At 36.2% G+C, this 24,357-nt stretch overlaps 1 protein-coding gene across 2 annotated transcripts in view; it reads right to left on the bottom strand.

Moving 5' to 3' along the window:
- Positions 1–13,272: 13,272 nt before the first annotated feature.
- BRMS1L (BRMS1 like transcriptional repressor) overlaps positions 13,273–24,357 on the bottom strand; it is a 49,230-nt gene continuing 38,145 nt past the window's right edge. The window contains exons 5-10 of one of the 2 annotated variants that reach the window (XM_082384180.1): positions 21,269–21,365; positions 20,120–20,203; positions 19,367–19,431; positions 18,252–18,291; positions 16,254–16,401; positions 13,273–14,872 (exon numbers count right to left, since the gene is read on the bottom strand). In XM_082384180.1, coding sequence (XP_082240306.1) covers positions 14,755–14,872; positions 16,254–16,401; positions 18,252–18,291; positions 19,367–19,431; positions 20,120–20,203; positions 21,269–21,365 — 552 coding nt within the window. In that variant the 3' untranslated portion in view covers positions 13,273–14,754. The remainder of the gene's footprint in view (positions 14,873–16,253; positions 16,402–18,251; positions 18,292–19,366; positions 19,432–20,119; positions 20,204–21,268; positions 21,366–24,357) is intronic. The other variant, XM_082384181.1, reaches the window with a different exon arrangement.

Raw genomic sequence — 24,357 nt, forward strand, 5'->3', positions numbered from 1 at the left:
CTGGCAAATGCAGTCTTTTAAATCCTTGTGAGGAAAAAAGATCAGAATCGAGTCACATTCATTTGCAACAGACATCCATATGCATTCATCGTCTTGTCCCGGGGTTACATTAATTCTCCTGCTCTCTGTTACAATATAGTCCAAAGGGACTTTTATTGTCTGGGCATTCCATGGAATAATATTATGCTGGTCAGTTATATTAATGACATTTTGTTAAACTACTTGGAGGGCTGGGGGATAGGGTGGGAGGGATGGAGGACAAGTAACCTAAATGCTGTGATAGGACTTCCCTGGTGGTGCAGTGGTTAAGAATCCACCTGCTAATGCAGGGGACATGGGTTTAATCCCTGGTCTGGGAAGATCCCACATGCTGCGAGGCAACTAAGCCAATGCACCACAACTACTGGGCCTGCGCTCTAGAGCCCACGAGCCACAACTACTGAGTCCGAGCGGCACAGCTGCTGAAGCCCGCACACCTAGAGCCCGTGCTCCGCAACAAGAGAAGCCACCGCAATGCGAAGCCCACGCACCGCAACAAAGAGTAGCCCCTGCTCGCCACAACTAGAGAAAGCCCACACGCAGCAATGAAGACTCAACCCAGCTAGAAATAAAAAGTTAAAAATTTTAAAAATGAAGCCTGTTAAAAAACAAACTTTAGATAAATAAATGCTGTGATAAGAAAAATATGCATCAGAAAGTGGAAGAAGACCACACAATGATTCAAGGACCTGCCCCATAAACGAAGCTATACTGAGTAAGACTGGGTGGCCTGGGTCCTGCTGAAGCAATACCATCCAAGGAAAGAACAATTTACTGCACCTTGTACCACCTACTGCTAAGGAAAATGTACACCAAACAGTAGTCCTCTACAGATTTTGGAGACAGTGTGCATATTTGGGAATCCAACCCATTGGTCAGATGACTCCAAACACTGCCAGTTTTGAATGGCACCCAGAGTAAGACAGGGGTCTGCGGCAGATGTAGGCTGTGCTCCAAGCAGTCCTGCCACATAGGTTAGGATCCATCAAATCTTGTGAGCTACAGGTGTCTGTGGTAGATAAGGATGATCTGCAGTCTCTGGCAAGTCTCACAGAGGAGAGCTGGGCTGCAGACCACCAGGGTTCAGAAAAAACAGCAGAGTTAGACATCATTTGTAAAGCAGCTTCTGACTTGCTACTGGCCCTTAGCAGAGACTGAGTACCTGACCATGAGACATCAAGGGACTATGTGACCAGAGCTGTTCATCACGAGTTGCATACAGGTGTACATAAGTTGGGGGTCAGGGAGGACTGAGCAGATGGAGAGGGCACAGATAAGTAACCCATACACGTTGCCCAGTCCTCCACTCACCTGCCTCTGTGAACCGACACCTCTCCTTCAGCTCACATCTGTGGCCCAGTAGAGGTTCCCTACAATTGATTGACAGGGGGAAAAAAATCAAGGCCTGGTTCACAGGTGAGATCCATGAACACGTTGGCACAAGTCAAAAATCCATCTGGAATTAATCATTTAAAATCTTTTTATTGTAAAGTAAAATGTGAAGACAGAAAAAGCATACAATACACATATACAACTCAAGAAATTATTATAAGGCAAACATACCTTGGTCGAGAAGTAGAATCTTTCCAGCAGCTCCAGAAGTTTCTTCCACATGTCCCATCCCAGTCACCACTCTTCTTCATCCCACATGAATAACGACCATTTAGCTTTTATAATAATCACTTCTTTGCTTTTTAAATATAGTTTTGTCAACACACTATCAGTTATTCTTGCCTAGTTTTAATAAAATTATATGCCTTTTAAGTATGTCTTATTCTATAAGTTCTCCCTCTATCCCTTTCATTTACTTACACTTCTTCAGTTGAAGAAACTGGGCCATTTGGCTGGAGAGTCTCCCACAGACTGGATTTTGCTGATTGCATATTCTTGGTACAATCCAAAATTTTCTTCTGTTCTCTGAATTTCTGCAAATTGTCAGTTGCATCCAGAAACTGGATCAGACTCAGGTTCAAGACTATAAGAGGCATGTAATTTCTGATTATCTCTTTATTTTGTGATCTTAGCAGCCAATGATGTTTAACGCTTATAGCCATTCATTAGAAATTGCCAAATGGCAATATTCAAATTCTATTACTTTATTTTCATTTATTTGTTAGATTACCTTTATAATAATCTACTCTGTTGTTACCAAGTAGTGCAGTTCATCTAGGAAAGGCAAGGTAAATGTTGGTGTCTTTCTCTTTATTCACCAGTCTACAAGATAATGAATTGTTTCCTTATCATTCTCCAAAGGTTAAACACACACATGCACACACAAAATCATTATGAGCTTTTCAATTTAAACATTTTTATGGGCTTCGATCCATTGTAATTTTTATCATATTTGAGCTCAAATTGTCCCATCTTTTACCACTAGGAGCCCTTTAAAGCCAGCCCCTGAATCCTTTTGATATGACTCTAGCAGTATTTGATAGTTTTCTTTCTCACTGGTAATATAGGATGTTCTAGGCTTCTCTTGTTTATTTCTTGCCCAAGTCCTCGATTTGACCATTTCTCCCAAAAGCCCTGGTTTCTTTTAATGAGAAATTGTAATGAGAATTATACATTGTATCACAATCTAAGCACAAAGGATGCACCCTGTTTCTGGGTTGATCATTGTTTTTAGGCTGTTCAGTGGACAAAACTAGGAAATATATGTGAAATATTTGTTGCATCCATATTGATAATTCCAATTCCACCTCAAGGTTTTATGTAACCTCTTTCCTATTATATCTCCTTTCTTCCAGATGAGAATTCTGGTTCTCAAGAATGCAGAGGATGATAGAATTAATATATTCCACAATTACTCAGTTTATCTCATACTACACACACAACAGTCTCAGAATAATAATATTAATATTACCACCAATATAACTATTGAAAACATTTTAAAAATTCATATACTCTTCCTATTCTTAAAACAGTTATACTCTACTTTGTCAGGCCATTACATACTACACACACTCTCTCCCTCTTATCCAGTGCTGGGGTCACCTCATATCAGCTCAGGAGAGCCAGTTGTTAAATTTTCAGGAACTTTGTAAGCTGGTTGTTAAACACATCCATTATTAAAAATTAAATTATATAAACTTACAATTAAATCATACTGAAAGAAAAGGGAGAAAATAAACAAAACTCATCATCTCCTAATTATTTTACTACATGTCATTACTACCTATGCTTTTAAGGTTATTTACATGGATTACATCTGCATGGTGGAAACACCATATTACTCTATCATGGCGAGAGGCTGCACAACTCTTCTCAACCCCGCCTTCAGTGACATCACATTTGGTAGCCTGAAATCGACCATGGTGGGAGTATGTACGTCACAGAAATTGACAAATCCTATAAACTAGGGCTTTATTGTTTTTTACAATTGCCTAGACTTAAGAAAGTGAAGGAGGAAATGGTAATAATGCAAATTAAACTTAAAAGTGTATTGTGTCTACAGCCATTACGTTTTTGAATAGCACCCCAAAAATGAGAAAATACTTGAAAACTATTATCCAGTTCATCGAAGAGGTCACTTGCATCATTGACAAATGACTGAACTCATGATACACATCTTCACTGTTTCACATTTGTCTTACTCCTTAATATAAAATTTTACAGAGTTCCCTCTTGAGTTGTTTCTGTGTGATGCTCAAAAATATGGTGGCTTGTTTTCTGAGATTTTCTTGGTTTTGTTACCACACACTGCTTCGGTCTGAACCTTTTCTTTCCTTCATCTCTATTGTTTCCATGCTGCTCAGCTTTGATTATATTCCCAGAAGTTTCTCCTCAGTGGGATCCCTGACCCAAAAGGGCTCCTGTCAGGTCTGTTTGGAGAGTTCATGGGCCGGGGCTTCTTCAGCTCCTTCAGTCCGTCTTCCTTCAGGGCCCTTGGGATTGGAGAGAGCAAAACCTCGGCAAGTGTCAGCTGCTCTCCTCAAAGTGGCCCACGTTGCTTTCCAGTGAATACCTGTTGGCTACTTTAAGGGTCTCCTCTTCCCTGTTGCTTCCTTCTTCCTCCTACACAGATGCTGTTTGTGTTTTGTGGCTGATGGTGGTTTGGCCTCACCTGCCTATAGTTTGGGGTCCGTAAGATAACTTCTCCATTTAGTTTTGTCGTAAATGGAGTCCGTGAGTTTTTAGTTTTGCTATCTAGTTCCTCTGACTGCTTTTATGTGGAGAATAAAAGACATTGAAAAACCATGCTGCTGTCATCATCTCTCCAGAATTTTCCATCTAAAATTAATTTTTGTATTAATGTAGAAGTTCAACTTCCATATTTTCCTATATGGGTAACTACTTTTCCACAGCCACTATTGCAAAGTGCACTCTCTTCATGGCTCTGCAATCCTCCCTCAGTCATGCTTTAAGCATCCATAGATGTCCAAGTGGGGGAGTGTGCTTCTGCACTCTCCGTTTCTTTCCACTGATCTCATCGTCTATTCCTGGGCTGATACCTCACTGTTTAATGACAACATCTTTATTAAAATTCTAGTATCTGGTGAGAAGATATCTCAACTTATTCCTCTTTGGAAGTCTTTTGGGTGCTATTGGCCTTTGTTCTTCCATATACATTTCCAAATCAAGTTTGTCAGGTTCCTTGAAAAACCTTGTTATTTTCTACATTTCATTTAAGTATTTAAAAATTTACATGCCTCTTTCATACATTATAAGGGTAAATGTTGTTTCAAGATACTTTTGTTTTAGATGTGTGTGTGTGGTATGTGTGTGCATACACGTGTATGTATTAGGACATGTGTCCCTGTCAAAAGGAAAGCCACTGCCCTGGGTCATCCAGAAGGTTACGTTGGCACTGGTTCCCTCTCAGGCTTCCACTTTTCCATTAGGTGTTGATGGCCTTCTTATTTCTTGCCAGACAGTCTGGGAGTTTTTAAATTGAGACAGGAAATCATAGGAAATAAAGAAATGTTAGTAATGTCTTTACTCTTAGGAAAACAGAAGACAAACAGTCTAGCCTCTTGGGCCGCCAGTCTTGGAATTCTAACAGGGAAACCTCAAAGCGCCCTCTGCTGGCAGCCAGTATTAATCACCGCTAGAGTCAACAATTACAAATAATTACTAATGCAGACTTTATTTGTACATAACTACATTTTAAGCTCGTGATCACATATAGGGAGTTATATTTATATTTACTATTATGTTCTCCAACTGACAAAATGAATTCAAGCACATAAGCTAAAATAGCTCTAACTTATACAGAATCTACAGTTAAAAGACATTCTTTTTGACACAGATAGATCCTTAAAAATAATGTCCTTAAAGAATACACACACACACACACACACAAACACACACACACACACACACAGCACAATTAGTGCCTCTCTCTGAGGGGTAAGGTTACAGGTATCTCACTAAGTTAGATATATTCTATAATGAAAGTGCAAAAAAGATTTTTTTTCTTCACAAGTTTTCAAGTATTACAAACAAATCTAAATGCTACTTGAAAATGAAATGAACTAGCCATTTATAATTATTGAGAATAATTGTTAGTTAAAAATGACTATTTTGGAAATTATTATGAACAGTTATCAATATTTCAGGAATAAATGTATATGTCAGAAAGCTGTGCTTCTAACTTTACATTTTTCCCTGGTCAAAAATAAACACCCATGACTAACCTCTTTCATTCTTCATGTAAAATTTCTGACTGCCTAAGAGAGATGGCCATAAAAAATGATAAAAATAAATTCTACGGAATTATGAAAATTAAAGTTGTATTTACTGTGGTTAATAAAGTCATTTATTAGTATACTACAATCTTAAAAAGAGTTGAATAGTTTAAAATAGAGTTAATAAAATTAAGTGGAGAGATAAAATGATATCTTAAAATTCAGATCATCCTTATTAATAATTTCTAAACTGATAATTACTCCTGTGTCAGCATGGTATTGGAAGATATTTAAAATATCATCATTTATCTTGCTCAAAAAATTAACTATTTTGTGTATTTACCCACTAATACATACAGTACCTGTTTAACTTTAATCTAGAAAGATCATAGAAAGTCTATGCTTCCCAATTTTCAAAGCTCTAATAATCGTATGCCTATATACTGAGGTCACTAAAACATCACCCTAACTTTGGGTATAACTCAATGTACCAATGACAATGTTTATACCCTAAGAGAAGGAACTATGAAACAATCTAGTTCTAGATCTTTATATAAAAGATCAGTGAAGTAATTCATTTTCCAGTGTGAATTAATATTTATTAATTTGCTATTTATAAATATCCTTTATTAAATTATCAGCTAGGCCATTCCTGATTAATAACAGTCTACAGATTCTATTGATTGTAAGTAGATTATTGGGTAAAACACAACCATACAAAACTATTTTAAGAACGTTGAGGATAAAATTGGATAAGCGGGGAACAAAGCTTACAACAGGGTTATTGATTTAATAGACAAATTAAACTATTTACTGCCACATCCCTTCAGAGCACTTCAATCTGTACAAAAAGTTCTAATGTTTCCTTTTTTTAATTCCACACTCTGTTTCTGTAGTAACTCTAAAGCATATAATCCGTTGCAATGTTCCTAAGCCTTTTACATGGTGAATTCTTTTCAGTCAATAAACAGTAATAACAATATAATGCTTGTTTTGAACTTTATCTTCTTCCTGAATATCCCTTAATTAGTACGCAATAGAATTAAATGCGACTGCAGTCTCACTATACGATTTTGAATAATTAGAAGAAAAAATACAAATTCCAAACTAAGCACCTAAGTCTTGTAGGAATTTACTGCCACCTTCAGGTTTTAATCAAAATGCAATCATAGTACAGCTTTTATATTTCCAGGAGACAGTCCCTGGTTAATGTAGTTAAAATATTAACATTATTTTCTGGTTTGGGAAGCAAAGTGCTAAGTTAGACTGCAGTACAAATGTCTTTCATGAAATACCCTTTCACCTTGTCTTTCATGATTCTTCTACAATGTAATTGAAAATCAAAGCCTACAGTATTTTATCAGTCACTATACATACAGGGAGCTCCCAGAACACTGTCCAGAATATACCTAAGTATCTTCAGACTAAATCTAATTTAAAAAGCTCTTCAAGCAAAACAGTTTTAAAGGTTCCATGTGTCAATGCCCTCCAGCCAAAGACGAACAGGAACACATCTATAGTTAAACAAGTCGGGTTTCTTGCTCACTGCAACGAGGGAGCGCACACACCATGGGGAGCTGTGGATGTCTGAGAAAGAAGGTGTGAGAAAGGACTTAGAAGATTGGGACTTATAGTGGGAGATTTGGGGTTGTGTTCATGGAAGTGGGGCTTTGCTCTGGATGGGATACTGTCAGGAAGTGGGGGCACACTTCTATGACTGGGCATTTTACTAAATCTTATTTATAAGGCAGGAGGAATGAAACAAGGCCAAAGCCATCATGGATAAAACAGCAGCAGCTCTTCATATTAGCCAAGATAGGGGAAGCTTTCAGATTTTTGTGGTTGGCAGGCTGACCTTGGTTATGTCTATACTTACACAAGATTATGAGGGGGAGCAGGGTCTTGGTTTTTCCGTCTCCCTTCATCGCGGGCACAGAGTGGCCTTGTTTGATGTTGATGTTCTATGAGATTGTTTATGCTCAACAGAACACAAAGGCAAGTGCCAGACAGTTCCCAGTTGTCAGGGACTGCTTTTCTTTCTCAGAGGAACGTTTGCAATTCTACCAATACCTTTAGTGTTATTCCTTGAATTTGTGCTGAAATCATAGAAGTTTATTATGTTTTTTTAAGATGGAAATCAATAGAATTTGAAGCCCTGGTGTTCATGATAAATGTTGTAAGCTAAAAAAAAAAAAAATTAGGAGGGTATTTATTAGAAGACTCATGTAACATGAGGAAGATTGGGTGCAGGAGGACTGTGGGTCAGCTGGAAGCAGGAAGTTAAATGCCAAGAACTAACTAACTGTCTCTCATCTCTTCAGCTCTCCATGTCATCTTTCTCCAAAGGGCAGGAAACTTAATTGCCTATTGCTTAATTGTCTTCCCAGTTACATTAAAAAAGGGAGACTGACTCTCTTTCTACAGATATAATTTGAAAGATCCCAGGGGAGGGTTCCAGCTGGGGTAGCCTGAGTTACAGACCCACCTAATCTAAACAACTGTGACCAAGAATGGCAGAGCATGAGAGAGATGGATGCTCCCATTGGAACCACATGGTTGGGAAAGAAGCAGTTTCTGGAAAAAGCAGAACTGGAGTGCTGGGCAAAAGAACTGAAGTTCAGCCAGGAGTGAAAAAATCAGTTCTGGGTTTTAGAAATAAAATACCTGCTATAGGCAGCACTCTTTACAATAGTCAAGACATGGAAGCAACCTAAATATCCAACAGATGACTGAATAAAGAAGATGTGGTACATATATACAATGGAATATTACTCAGCCATGAAAAAGAACAAAATAATGCCATTTGCAGCAACATAGACGGACCCAGAGAGTATCATACTAAGTGAAGTAAGTCAGACAGAGAAAGACAAATATCATATGATATCACTTATATGTGAAATCTTAAAAAAAATGATACAAATGAACTCATTTACAAAACAGAAATAGACTCACAGACGTAGAAAATAAACTTATGGTTACCAAAGGGGAAAATGGGGGGAGAGGGATAAATTAGGAGTTTGGGATTAACAGATACACACTACTATGTATAAAATAAACAACAAGGACCTACTGTATAGCACAGAGAACAATACTCAGTATCTTGTAATAACCTGTAATGGAAAAGAATCTGAAAAAGTATATATATATATATATATTAAAAAAATTTTTAAAGGTGATTAATAAAAACTCTTGACATTAAAAAAAAAAGAAAAAGAGAAGCACAGAAGAGTACATATAATATTCCTTTAATGTAAATAATGGGTCCTGCTTTGCCCTATTTTATTTACCTGGCAGAAAAACAACCAATATTAAGTCATGGAATCTTTTAAAGCTCAAAGTGAAGGGAGAAAAAGAGGAAGACCAGAGAACTAGGAGAGGACACAGGAGGCATCTTGCAGGCAGTGGACAGGCCAGCATCCTCTCCTTCTTTGGTCTCCCTTCACCTCGGCAGCCTTGCAGAGAGTGGACTTGGGCCATGACCATGACTGGTGCTAAGAGCTCCCTTGAGCAGCCACACCAGGAGGAGGGAGAGGAGAGCTCTACAGGAGGGGAAGGGGAACGAGCAGACACAACTCTTGGGCTCCCCTGACTATAAGAAGCCTGAAACCTCCCAACAGACCCTTGGGCATGAGGGGCGGTTACAGCTCAAGGGTGTGTAGGAAAGGCCCAAACCAATTTGGCCCTGACGTAGTGGGTACTGTTATTATTTATACATATGTAAGTATATTGATAAAATACGTATAGGTTAACACCATGGAGGGTAAGCTTCAAATCAAAAACTGCTGTAGTGGTGGGGGAGTCAGGGGGGAAGAACTGGGAGATTGGGATGGACATATACACACTACTATGTATAAAATAGATAACTAGTAAGAACCTGCTGTATAGCACAGGGAACTCCACTTCGCTGTACAGTAGAAACTAACACAACATTGCAAAACAACTATACCCCCAAAAAAAAATAAATTAAAAAAAAAACTGCTGTAGCCAATGAATAATTTAAACAGTGCCTGAAGTTTTTTTTAAATCGGCTTTCCTTAATAAGTGCAATTACCCATAAATGTACTTAAACATAATATACTGAAATCATAAATTTTCTTCAAAGAAGTGAAAACACTTTACTATCTTTGCCATTACCAATAACATTTTCATATTTGCTCAATAATAAGCGAAGTATATTTCTTTCAACATCCCACTAATAGCAGGTATCATTTAGCCTCTGCCTGAGGATCTGGTTTTCTAAGCAGTTTAACATAAATTATAATCTTTACTAGCAGAGATGAAATGCTACCATGTGGTCTGCTTCTGGACTAGAATTATGGCACTTCTCTCTTCAAGAGAATGCGACAGTCTCCTGGCAAGTTCACCCACTTCAAACTTCTATTAGATACAGAAAAATGGAAAAGGAAAGGAAAAATGAACTCTCAAGACTGTTAACATAACTTTTCCCCTTGACCTTCTTTAATAAATTGTGTCTTTGAAAGGGAATATATTAACTTCAAGTTAAGAGCAAAGAAATTTTAGACTTATAGTTGCTTTCTAGTTATAGATAGATGATAGATAGATAGAAAGAAGAGATGATAGATAACGTATATAACATATATACATTTTTCAGAAAGATTAGCAACTTGAGATAATCAACTAAGTTTAAGAACATTCAAAATATAAGTTCTGCCACAATCTTTTGCCTTGCATACTTTGCGGAAAAAAACCCCAGAAATTCCTAATATATGGTAAATTTATAAAGTAAGCATATCAGAATGCTGACATTTATGTTCATTTTGTTTCGAACATGAAAAATATTAAATAATGACTTTCTGTTTATATACTAAACATAGTTCCTGGCACATGGCAGGCATTCGAATTACAAGTACTATTATCACTGGCTGCCCATGAGCCAGGGGCCACACTGGTCCAATAAACTGGGCAGAGTAGCAAAGTACGTAATATAGAAAGAACTTACAGGGGGGCTGTGGACCAGGCCTGCACAGCGAGATCCTGGTCAGCAGAGCACCAGGAAAAAATAAAATCAAAAATAAGATATTAAAATAGAGTTGCCATGATCCAGCAATCCCACTCCTGGGCATATATCCAGACAAAACTATAATTCAAAAAGATACATGCACCCCTATGTTCACAGCAGCACTATTCACAATAGCCAAGGCACGGAAACAACCTAAATGTCCATCGACAGATGAATGGGTAAAGAAGATATGGTATATGTATACAATGGAATATTAACCATAAAAAAGAATGAAATAATGCCATTTGTAGCAATGTGGATGGACCTAGAGATTAATATACTAAGCGAAGTAAGTCAGAGAGGGAAAGACAGATACCATATGATATCACTTATACGTGAAAGAAATCTAAAATACGACACAAATGAACATATCTACAAACCAGAAACAGACTCACAGACACAGAAAACAGACTTGTGGTTGCCAAGGGGGAAGTGGGGCTGGAGAAGCATGGGTTCAGAGTTTGGGACTAGCAGGTGCAAACTATTATATATAGAATGGATAAACAACAAGGTCCTACTGTATAGTACAGGGAACTATATACAATATCCTGTGATAAACCATAATGGAAAAGAATATGAATAAGAATATATATATGTATAACAATCACTTTGCTGTACATCAGAAATTAACATGACATTGTAAATCAACTATCCTTCAATAAAATTTTTTTTAAAATAAGATTGTAACAATGTGTCCGGCACAATACCAGGAAGGGGCTATCTCACAAGAGGACAGGTGACTCCTTCACGTTTCAACAAAACCATCTTTTGATTCCAAGTTTGCTTTCACGCAGATTTTCCTAGAAGGAAAAAATATGCCAAGTAGTTGACTTGAGGAGTCTGGTCTCCTTCTCAGTGAAAATTATTAAAGTGACACTCGGCTGTCACTTCAATCCACTGTGAGTGGGTCGGCCTAACTCCCCCAGAGCTGTCAACTCAGGCATGTTATTAGTTTGATAGAGCTGCCATAACAAAATACCACAGACTGGGTGGCTTAAACAACAGAAATGTATTTTCTCACAGTTCTGGAGGTTAAAAGTCCAAGATTGAGGTGTTGGCAGGTTCAGTTTCTCCTGAAGCCTCTCTCCTTGGCTTGCAGTTTGGTGGACTTCTCACTGTCTTCACATGGTCTTTCCTCTGTGTTCACACATCTGCTGTCCAAATTTCTCTGTGTCCAAATTTCCTTTTATAAGGACATCAGTCAGACTGGATGAGGGCCCAACCTAACACCCATTTTAACTTAATCACCTCTTTAAATGCCCCATCTCCAAATACAGTCACATTCTGAGGTAATGGGTGTGATGGCTTCAAAATAAGAATTGGAGGGGTGTGGGGGAGACACAATTCAGCCCATAACAGGGCATAGGAATAAAGTTTAAGTTTCTGGGCCTATGAAGTAAGGGGCAAGACTCTGGGCCACAGTGACCAAGGAGGGAAACCGCCTCAATTAATCCCACCTGACATACCAGGCACACTTCCTGTAGTTCATCCATGAAGACAATACAAGGAACATACATTTTCCCTAACCCCATTCTGAGCTTTTGTGTTCTTTGAAAAATATTTTACATTTCCTTACATTTAGCAATTAAAATCATTTATATTCCAACTTGGCAAGAGACTACACAAATCCTAACTAGTGTATTCATTCATCCTACAACCATTTTCCTTATCAATTCATTTTAGTTCAGTTTTAGTGTACTGGACTTACTGGATCCGAAAACAATATCAGAAATAACCAACGTCCCTGTTCTTCTTTTTAAATAATTATCAAGTATTTAAGATTGTACATGGTTCTGTCAGTGGTGTTTGAGTTCTGAGTAACAATACACATATCAAAACAACTTTTACGTGAAGAAGTTCGCAATGAAAAGTACTCAGTGTCCAGTGAGAAGAAGGGACAGAATGAGGAATGTACATAAGTGTTTGCTAATAATTATTAGTGATGAATTGGATTAGTGATGATTAGATTCTTTTAATGGGAAATGTCGAGAAGGGATAGACCAAACATGAAATCCTGGAAGCTGTGACAGGAAAGGTCCATATATTGATACTAAGACAGAGTCTGATCATAAACAAAGTACCAGCAGCTGCTAGATCACATTTTGCAGATTCTAACAGTTCCCCTAAACTAGACCATTTCTGACGAGAAGTCAAATGGCAAACTGCCAACAACGAAATATATTTTATAGTATTTCAATCATAGACAAGCATACACTTACCTGAATCAGTATCAATATTATGGAATAGTTACATATGATATAAACATTGAAGTTCTGAAAGTAAATGTACTAAATCATAGTCAGTTTTTAAAATAAAGACTTTCTACTTAAAATTTCAGAACTTACACAGTACATTTTTATTAAAGTAGAACATATATGCATATATTTAAATTAAATATAACTTAGCTGTCTTAAATAGCTAAATATACCCCAATAGAGGTTGAATTGTGGTTTAGGGAAGTAGAAACATTTGTTCAACACCCCAACACTCCATATCTATTAATGTAAATTGTCTTAAATCCTTCTTAGAAGTAGACAGGTTATAAATAATAAAAGTGCACAAGTCATTCAAGACACTACGAATGACACACAAACACATCTTTTTATTATATACTAAATTTAAAAATCCAAATATTATTAAAAATGCTTATGAAACATTGTATACATAAGTACTGTCAAATACTATCAGATTATGACATTATGTACATTTACTAAGGTTAATTAGAAACAGAACAACGTACATAACTGCTGATAATGAATTTCAGAAGTCAAATATTTTAACATTTGGCAACTGTGAAGTAGTGATCTGCACAGGAAGATGTTTGCAGAGGTAAAATAGTGAGAAAACAAATGGAAAAATGCAGATATTCCTGCCCTAAGTGTTAATAAGTAGATCTCTTCCTCATCCTCTTAAGTCTCCGTATAACAGAAGTTAAAGTGCACAAGACCACCAGGAATACCTGATGTGGTTGTACCCTAATATATACTACAGCCAATTGTGCTGCCATATTGAGGGTTTCAATTCCCTGTACTGTTCCTGAGGTTTTAGAAGTTAATTTTGAATGTGACTAGGGGAAGAGAGGCCAATACTTTCTAAATTGCACCAAGTGGCCTTAGTGTAGAAACACCAAAGATAAAAATATTAATTTGGGAATAGATTCAAGGAGATCATCCCTGTCTATTTTGCCCTAGGAATAAAATTAGGATACGAACCTAGTTTTACCACTGGAAAATGCTTACTAAAAATCTGCTTCAAAAGATCAGACATGTACAGCAAGCACCACAATACTGTCAGTTACTGTACACCACTTACATACTGCATCATAAATACCAGGCATATATACCTGCCCTCTAAAGGTTCACAAGAAATACAGGTAGAAGCATGTTATTACTTGACACTAATTTTACTAATCAACATGAAGTATAATTTGTAAAAATAGGTCACCTCCATACAATCAAGGAAAAGGAGAAGGAAAGCTGCTAGTCTACAAAAGTGCTCCTTTTAGCTTTCAAACCCAATAGCTTAATTTGGGGTAACACAAGATTGCAAAGTAAGGCCATCAGTTCTAAATAAGCTGATGATGCCATCTATACATACTCACGTATATATGTTTAAATTTCAATTCTGATTTAACACAAATGTACTATTACAAACCATTTATAGGAAACATTTTATCGGGCTTATTTACAAATACATGATCAGTGACAAAGATACTGAAAATCAAGAAAACTGCAGATAAATGTAGCCATTGCTAACATAGTTCACTAAAGGTAAGACAGATTTACATAAAAACCAAAGAAAAAAGTTTAGTAAGAAACCCCTACCATATATACCTATTGGTCACTGGGCCAAAAAGGCAAATAAATGTAATGATAATGATTAAACTTTTATCACTGTCTCTTTTAATAACATATCAACATGAGGTCTACTTAGAGTACTACCTACAAATACACAGTCTCTCATGATTCGATGAGAATATTAAGTTACTGAATACATTTTTTTTATTCCCATGGCACATCATACTTGGTAACACTAATAAGGTAGATTTAGATAACACTTAAATCATGATTACGAATGTTTAATTGAATATTTTCCTTTCTGTAGCTGTGAAATGTAAAGCTTAGATTTGCTTCCATCAGGCCTCTTAAACCAAACTTCATCATGGTTAATTGTTGTAATTACAGCACTAAAAAGAAAAAAAATATGAATGAATGAATTACAATATGCCTTCTCCACTCATTTTAGAGCACAAACTATAAAACCAAAATAGCTGGACTATAAGAGGAGATGCAGGTATGTAATTGTCATTTACCGGAATGCTATCAGCAGGGCCTGCTGTCAAAAATATCACATTCAGTAACACTTAATAGATAATCTCCTTTCTTTTCTTAATAGAGTTGGTAAAACTTACTACTAGAACTATTAAAAGCACACTGTCCCTAACTCCATTCCCACCCTACCTCCAAAAGAAGAAAAAGTGGAGCTAACACCACTCCTTATGTAGTATTACACCTCCAACTCATATCAGCCTTGGCGGTAGGAAATCTTTCAAATACCAAACTTAACTCCCAGTGTCAAGCATCTATGGTACTTGTACAGATTTTTTTTAACACTACTAATCTTTATATAGAAATCTTTCTAAAAATATATGTGTTTAATCCTCTTTTATGTTATTTCATCTCCTTTTTAACCACATTTATGCTAAGTAGTAGTAGTTAAATGTCTCAAAAGCAATAAGATAAAGCAAAGAATCCATGGGTATCATGTATAACTAGTAATTAATTAGCTCAATGAGCTTCTATGAGAAAAGTTACTATACACACTGCTCCTGAAATGAGTATTCTATACTAAACACAAACACTTTATTTACTACTGATGCCTAGAAAAAGATAGTTTCTTACTGTAGAAGGTTAATACTCTGAGAATTAAATCCTAAACTACTAAAGGAATTAAAGCCACGATGGGCAATAATATTTTCCAAAGGCCACACCAGATAAAACTTAGAAGGCTCTATAAGTAATTATATAAACTTTATTTAAGCCTAGACAGATTGAGTTTTTTAAAATGCAATTTTCAGTTTTCAAGTTATACTTTAATTCCCACTACTCTAAGTTTTTGTTAATTTTCAATTCCTTTCCCATTCTAATTGAAGCAAATTTTTAATCTAAAATACTGTAATATACCCCAAAAAGTTAAGGATTAAGAGAGCTACACTGTGGCAGCATACTGTCAAATTCATAACAGTCTGGTTTAAAGGTCATAATACTAGGATCATAGCAAGTCATCTATTATAAGAATTAATAAATGGGATCTCTTACCTGGCTAAATAATTCCAACATTTCCATTTGTGTTAATGCTTGTGTCCATGAACTTAATATGTAACTCTGGTGTATAAAATTAATACTGGTGTGTAAACATGCTAATCAAATCATATGTCAAGAGAAAAAAAGAATCCATAGGGAATTAATAATGTATTATGAATGCACTATGGAAGCAGCAAATATTTACTGACAACAATGTGGTAAACTCTAATACTGAGTAGCCCTGAAATGATAAAGGCTTTTTACCTTGTAGGACATTCATCTTTTTTGTCAATACATATTGTCTGTCCACGTATATACCATTCACCATCATAATACAATCTTCCCTCTTCAGATCTAGCACTGTGCAGGTGTTTTTCCAGTTTCACAGGTGCTAAAGGGATCAGTTCAAAAACTGTTATATTAATAAGACATTGTCAGAAGAAAAGTGCAGAACATTAAATATTAACACCAACCCATGCATATATGTGAAAAACACTAAAAATATTTCTTAGATAACAAACCTAAATCTAATAAAAACAAGAGAATTTCATTTCTTACATTTTTATATAATTCACTAAGTTTTTAATTTAGCTATTTAATAAAGCTAAACAATATACAATAAATCAATTAACTAGACAAGTGTAAGAAGGAGAAGCAGATACATTATCAATTACTAGTGCCAACTTTAAGTAAGATTTAAAATCTGAATTGTCATATTTCTACTGAAAATTATATTTTTTCATATTTGCTCCCCTGCAGCTGACACTTCAAAAAAGCAAAGTTTAATATATATTCCAAAAGTTCCCCAGGACTTTGATTCTAAAAAGCAAATGTCCTCAAGTAGAACTTCCATTTTGAAATCCTAGAAATGGTTTGAGATTCACCAGATAAACTCATGCAGAGAAAAAAAATGTTCTTTATAGAAGCACACTGTCAAAAGCATACCATGAAATACACACCTCTGCATCATTCAAATGTCACCACCTCAGAAAGGTCTTCCCCAACCACTCTACCCACTCCTCAGTTAATCTTCATCACAGCTTTATATTTCCTTCATAGCAATTATTACAATTTGTCAGTATCTGTTAGTTATCTATTTACATATACATTATTATTCTGCCTCCCCCCAAGGAAGTTCCAGGAGGTCCATCTGTTGCACCATTGTATTCCCAGAACCTCAAATAGTGCCTCCTATATAGAAGGTGTTCAATAAGTATTCACTCATTCATTCGTTCAACAAATGTTTTCTGAGAACTGCGACTAGAAGAGAGATGTTTCTGACCTTTGTGGAGCTTACGATTCTCTCAGGAGACAGGTAAACATGTAAACAATCAATAAAAAATTACAAATTGTGCTAAGTGCCATGAAGAAAACAAATAGTACACACGCTAAAGATAACATAACAGGGGTCGGGGAGGAGACCCACTCCACAGTGTAGTGAGACTCTTAAAGGAATCCATGACTCAAAAATGTTCAGAATATAGGTAGTTACCCTTCCACTTAATTCCCAGCGGAAGCAGTTTAGTACAATATTGCTAACAATTTCCTGACATCATATAAAGTTTAAAAGAATCCTTGGGTTAAATATAAAATAGAAATTGATCTCTTATAGATTATCTGTTGGGATATGACTCTTCGTATTTAAAACTTGTTTTATTTAAAATTCTAGCTTCATTGTTCTTAGGATTAGGAAATCTCATATATAGTGAAAGTAGGCAGAAACAGAGAAAGTTATCCTAGACAATAATGCCCATCACTACTTTGGCAGTGGTTTCAGACTTTCCAAAAAATTGTGAAAGTATAATCTGATGTAAATTTTACTAAGGCATATCAGAATGTGTAAATCTTAGTGGTGTGTAAATTTTCTTGATGAACCGCACTGCCAGCACTCTAATCTCTCACCTAGAAAACACAGGCACAGAAGAAATTTTGCCCACAATTCCAGAGGATTCACAGCCTCCCTGAAGGCCATCCACGGACTCCTAAAACCTCCCCTACAGAACTACTGAACCCATAAAAAACACTAAGTACATACTTTTAAAATTACTGATCCATTATTAGCAATTGAAATGTAGTTGAAACACTAAAAGAAGAAATACATTCCATTCAGAAATCTTGAAACTTTTACATGAGGCAAAGACTCCAGAAGAATTCCTCATAATTCTGGGGATAGTGTTCACTGATGAAATGAAACCAGTGATAGGGGACTGACTTAAAAAGTCTCCATAGCGAAGATTTCTGAACTCAGACTAAATGACTTACGTTCTGTTTTCACTCTGTGTGGACCCAGTGTAGCCATTGCCTTAATTAAAAAAAAAAAAAAAAGAAGAAGGAGAAAGATGTCTGAGTTCATAGGCAAAGTATATTTTAGTTTCTATTTAATATATACAACACAACTGATAAGCTCAATGACAAACACAGTGAAATACGATCTTTAGCTGCTTCAATAAATTGGTAATGTCTAAGACCATAGGAATATATAAAAAGAATAACAATTTCTCCTAGAGGTGTTATCAATATCCGAAATAATCTCAAATTCTCAACTAAGAAGCTTCTGAAAATAGAAAAATTTAATAAGAAAACAAGTCTCCACTTTCAAACAAGCACAGAAAATCCTATAATGCTTGAATGTTTAAAGACAGGATGTAAGACATATAATGAGGGTTCAAATATTCACTTTCGTTTATTCAACAAATATTTATTGAGGGTCTTCCATGAGCCATTATCAGGCTAAGAACTAGGCACAGAATGGTAATTTATTATTATTTTGGGGTAACCTAAATAAACGCTTTTCTGCACTTTTGCATAAATTATTAATTACATTATCACAGGAAAAAACAGTCAAACAGCTGACATGCATCTCTTAAAATACTCTTGCAGGGACTTCCCTGGTGGCTCAGTGGTTAAGAATCCTCCTGCCAATGCAGGGGACACAGGTTTGAGCCCTGGTCCGGGAAGATCCCACATGCCGCGGAGCAACTAAGCCCATGCACCACAACTACTGAGCCCGCATGCCACAACTACTGAAGCCTGTGCGCCTAGAGCCCATGCTCCGGAACAAGAGAAGCCACTGCAGTGAGAAGCCCGCGCACCACAACAAAGAGTAGCCCCCTGCTCGCTATAACTAGGGAAAGCCCACGCGCAGCAACGAGCACCCAATGCAGCCAAAAATAAATATAAACAAATAAATAAATAAATTATATTTTTAAAACTCTTGCAATCCACTATTATCTGTATTAGTATTAACTGTCTTAGAGAGACTGTTGCAAAGTAAAGCATATTTACAATAATATTTTGATGTATTAGTGAAAAATCATAGAATCTTAAAAAGTAGACTATAAAAAATATACTTGTATTCCATTGCTCTTTAATCATACCTTCCTTATTGTTGTCCAGTCTTCAAGAATATCAAGATCTTGTAGCATATAAACTATATACGGCCGTTGAAAAGTCAAGGTCAATTTAGCTGTAAGAATTTCACATTTTGAATTATACTTCCAAACTTCTGTTTCTCAGAGAATGGAACAATGACTTCCAGACAAAAACCTTCAGCATGCTGAATTCTGACTTCAAATTATTCTTCAAAAAACTTAGTACCAGGATAAATATGTTCCAGTACTTCAGATGTTATAACCATATTCCCTTAGTCCTATGTTATCACTGATAGCAAGATACACCATCAACCTAATCACTGGTTTGAGGCGGGGGGAAAAAGGCAGGAGCGAGGGGAGGGTACCAAAGGGAATGCCAAGATTGAATGCACATATTAATTTAATTTAAAGACACTCCAGTTTCAGAGACATTAAAAATGTTAAAAAGTACACATGAGAATTAAGCAATCATGCTACATACTAAACAGCTGCTTCATATCAAAGCCCTTGTGATCTACAAAGCCATATTAATTTTCAAAGTTGGGATTGTGACTAAATTTCTACTCCTTCCCCACTCCTCTTAATCTAAACTATACCCTTCTGCCTTCAATCGGTTTTATAAATCATCTTTTGCTTATTACAGGATCATGCAAATAAAGACAATGTATACTAACAAAAGTTACAAAGATATGCACAATGCAAAAATGTACATTAAAACAAAACAAAACAAAAAAACCCAGAAAATTTGAAAAAGGATATCTGAAACCACAACTGGCTTCTTTTTGTCAGGACTGAAAGGGTCCTTCCTCTTTTTTCTTGACTGAAGCTCATCGTTCCACAGCTCTGGCAAGTAAATAAAAATTAAGTATTAGCTGATTTCTGGAGATCAAAGGAGGAAAAAAAGACTATATAATTTCATAGTCGCAAAATTTCATTGGTGTCTGTGTTTATATACTGTATATGTGTGTATACTCTACATATATATATGACTATATATAATTTCATGAGCAGTTATATATTTTGAATTTTCCTCTGCTTTTATTAGAGCAAAATTCAACTTGGCACTTAGTGACTAATAACTGATAAACATATGTCAGGCACTTTGTTAAATATACATCGCATGAATGGTCTCGACTAATCCTCAAAGCTACCTCTGAGGCAGATAGTCTCATTACTTCAATTATAGGAGGAGACTGATTTAGAAAAGCTAAAGTAACTGTCACCCATGGTCACCCAACTACAAGTAATGCAGCAGTGGCATTAGAGCTCAGCTCGTCCTCTCTGCCTACTCCATACCAGAGAAATAGAATTTGTAACAAGTAAAATAATACATATGCGAGAACAATAGGATAACCCAGTAAATCTTCCATCCAGTGTAGAAATCCTTTCCACAGTACCTCTGAAAAAGCCATTTCACTTTGGACTGATCTAATTAGTAGTAAGTATTTCCTTTTTCTGAGACAAAAATCTGCCTCCCTGGAAAGTCCATCCATTTGTCCTAGTTTGTGTGGGACCAAAGAGAAAAGGGTTTTATTCCTTCTTCCACATGACAATCTTTCAAGGCTTAGAGGAAAGAACATGTACTATAGCTGTCTTCCAATACTATGCTTATGTTATAATAATATTCTTACTACTCTTGTAGTATACTATCTTATGCCTATAGTTCCTGTCTCACTTCTATTTTGTTCCCTTTCATGTGCTCCATTTTCTACGTCTTTCTGAAGTGTGAGTCCAAATCAAAGCAACGATCACAATCATATCAAATTCTTTAGCAGTCTTGCCCCTTCCCCTCTCATTAGGACACTTCATTTACATAACATATGTATAGGAGACTACATACGGCAAGACACCTCAGTAAACCAAAGGTTTAGTGTCACTTAAACATGACAGTCACAGCATTCCCCTCACCTGAGGTAATATCAATGCTGTGCCTGTCCTCTTCAAGCCTTCTTATCTTCTCCTCTAGTTCACTCTGCACTGTATCATATAACAAAAGCTTTTCACTCTGAAAAAAAAAAAGCAGATCACACATAAGTAGAAAGAACAAATCGGTCTATCTTAACTAAGAGTACCAAATAACTCACTCTTAAAGTATTTTAACATATGGCGCTTTTGTTTAATTTCAACTTAAAAATTTTAATGATAAAATGTCAAATATATGAATAAACTAACACTAGAAAATATAGAATCTAAATATAGGGAGAACTATATACAATTAAATTGTTTAAGAACATCTAAATTTATATGTGATAAATAAAGAGGCAAATATTTACTTTATAAAAAAACTCATAGTAAGCTCCCATGGTCCCTTTTAAATATAAGCAGGTCTCACCTGTACCACAATGGAGACCTTGTCCTATAAAGTATATCATTATAAAATGGATCACTTTTTGTCATCAGAACAATTCCTCGTTAATATCGCAGAATCATATTAAAATAGACTAATATATCACCAGGAGAAAAATTCAAATCTAAATTTTATAATTATTTTAAACAATTCAATTATAGTCAAAATCCTAAAATTACAGATTAATTATATCCAAATCTTTCAACAAAACTATAGAAAGATTGAGTCACTTGCTAAGAGACAAGACTGTTCACTAGTAAATCAGACTAGAATCCAGGTCTACTAGTTCTAGCCCACTGTATCCCTTATTTTAAAAGCCATAGAATGCACATCAGTATAATATATAGATTTATTATATAAAAAGCTATGACAGATTCCCACCCACCCACCACACGCTTATCTCTAGTAAGGATATTAGCTTATTGGGCCAGATATAGCTAGATATGACTGTCTCGTAGAGGTCACTGGAATGCAGTTAGTTATGATTTCTTGTGGATGGCATAAGCCATGCCCATTTTCAGCATTCCCAGTGTCAGTTATGAAGTCCTCTCTTTGGGGTTTGAAATTTAGAGTCTACACATGCTTGAAGGTTCTCCTGAGTGGTAGAGAAAAGATGGCTTTTGTCAAGTTGAAGCAATCCAGGAGCTACAGAGAAAGCAAAGCTGAAGAAGACTAAAACTAGATCTCATATGAAAAATTACCTCATTACATGCTACTCTCTATGTTTACTTCCTTTTACTTACCCCTCTGCCTTTGGTAAAGTCTTACAGATATTCTAGCCTTATCTACATTGTATTACAAGAATTGGGAAATGTTATGTAGCAGAGAAAAAGGGAGAGCAGGCTGTGGCCACAGTCAAGATCGTGTGACAGCTATAAATAGAGCCGGATTCTCCAACCAAAGATGACTCTGAATGCTAAGCAGGAGTGATAAAGCTTTTGTTTTTAAGAATATTTCAATTTTAAAAAAACTTTTAAGTAAAAATAAAAATTAACATTAAAAAAAAGAATATGGAAGTTTAACTGCTACATTCTCTTTGCTTTCCATTGATAAATTTGCCCTAGGCCAAGCAGAAATTCTAAAATAAATCTACCAATCATTCTTTACAATTTAAAAAAAAGCCACAATGGGACTAAAATGTTTGAAGCTTTTAAGGCATCTCTAAAAATATAATAGGTATATTTTAAAGTATACAAATAGAAGTGCCTTGAATCTTTCCTCACTGTTATTTCTTTGATCTTCTCTCCCTTATCCCCAACCCCTCAACAACTTTCCCTGAGAAGGAAAGTCATAATGAAGCAGCTAAAAGACACCTAGAAAAGAAAGAGGCATCCAAACTCCCTTGCTTTGGTGCCTGTAGAGGCTTCTATAGTCAATAGATAACTTAGCTTTTTTAAAGTATTACTAATTATAATTACATGTTTGGCTTCAAAATCCCAAAACCCTCCAATCTCCACACCTATACTTAGTGAACCTGCTCACTGAGCCCTTTCACAGGCTGACACCTATGCTCCTTCTCATCAGGGCAATGCCAGGGAGCCCCAGGAAAGTGGCTCCAAGGTTCCGTGTTTGTACTCATCTCCCCCCTAGCCTGGGTTCAGAACCAACTCCCTTTTGGCAGTTCCCTGATTTAGGCATCTCACAGTTCCCAACCTGGAACGGAGTCCTCAGAGATTTTCAAAGACTAGCATTACCAGAGAGCAAACCATATTAAAAAGCTACAATCATTTTTTTTAAAAGTGGGATGCACTGGAATAAAATGATAAGCAGAACAGAATTTAAAAGCCAAGAAATAGACCCATTGGTTATGGGAAATTTTATGAAAAAGGTGACTTTTCAAATCATTTGGAAACCTGATGACAATAAATGACAACAGAAAAATAAGTTTAACTATATAGAGAAAAACTCAGGTTCTTTGCCTCATGTTATACAAAAAAATTAATGGACTAAAGAGTTAAATTTACGAAATGAAATCCAAAAGAACTAAAGGAAAGGGACTTCCCTGGTGGTCCAAGGGTAAAGAATCCGTCTTCTAATGCAGGGGACGCGGGTTCAAGCCCTGGTCGGGGAACTGAGATCCCACATGCCACGGGGCAACTAAGCCCACGGGCCACAACGACTTAGCTCCCATGCCTCGATGAGAGAGCCCGCCTGCCGCAAACTACAGAGCCCACGCACTCTGGAACCCACGCACCACAACTATAGAGAAAAGACCCACCCGCCACAACAAGAGAGAAGCCCGTACGCTGCAACGAAGAGCCCGCGCAGCACAACAAAAGATTCCACGTGCCTCAATGAAGATCCCGTGTGCCGCAACTAAGGCCTGATGCAGCCAAAAAATAAACAAAGAAAGAAAGAAAAAAAATCAACTTCAAAAGAACTAAAGGAAAGATGGTGACTCTTTATTTGATGTTGGGGTGAAGGAAGTCTTTCAAAGCACAAAAATTAGAAGGACAAGTTATTTTTTTTTAAACTATGCACACAGAAATTAAAAACACATTAAAAAGCAAACAAAAGTAAGAGGAAGGCAATAAAAAAATATTTACAACATGACAAAGGCCTAATAACCATAAGATGGAATTAAACAAGCATGGATAAATCAGTAAGAAAAAATCTAAATACTATCCATACTCACTGCCAAAATCGGCCA

The sequence above is a fragment of the Balaenoptera borealis genome, assembly GCF_965194805.1.
Source record: "Balaenoptera borealis genome assembly, chromosome: 3".
Classification (NCBI taxonomy): Eukaryota; Metazoa; Chordata; class Mammalia; order Artiodactyla; family Balaenopteridae; genus Balaenoptera; species Balaenoptera borealis.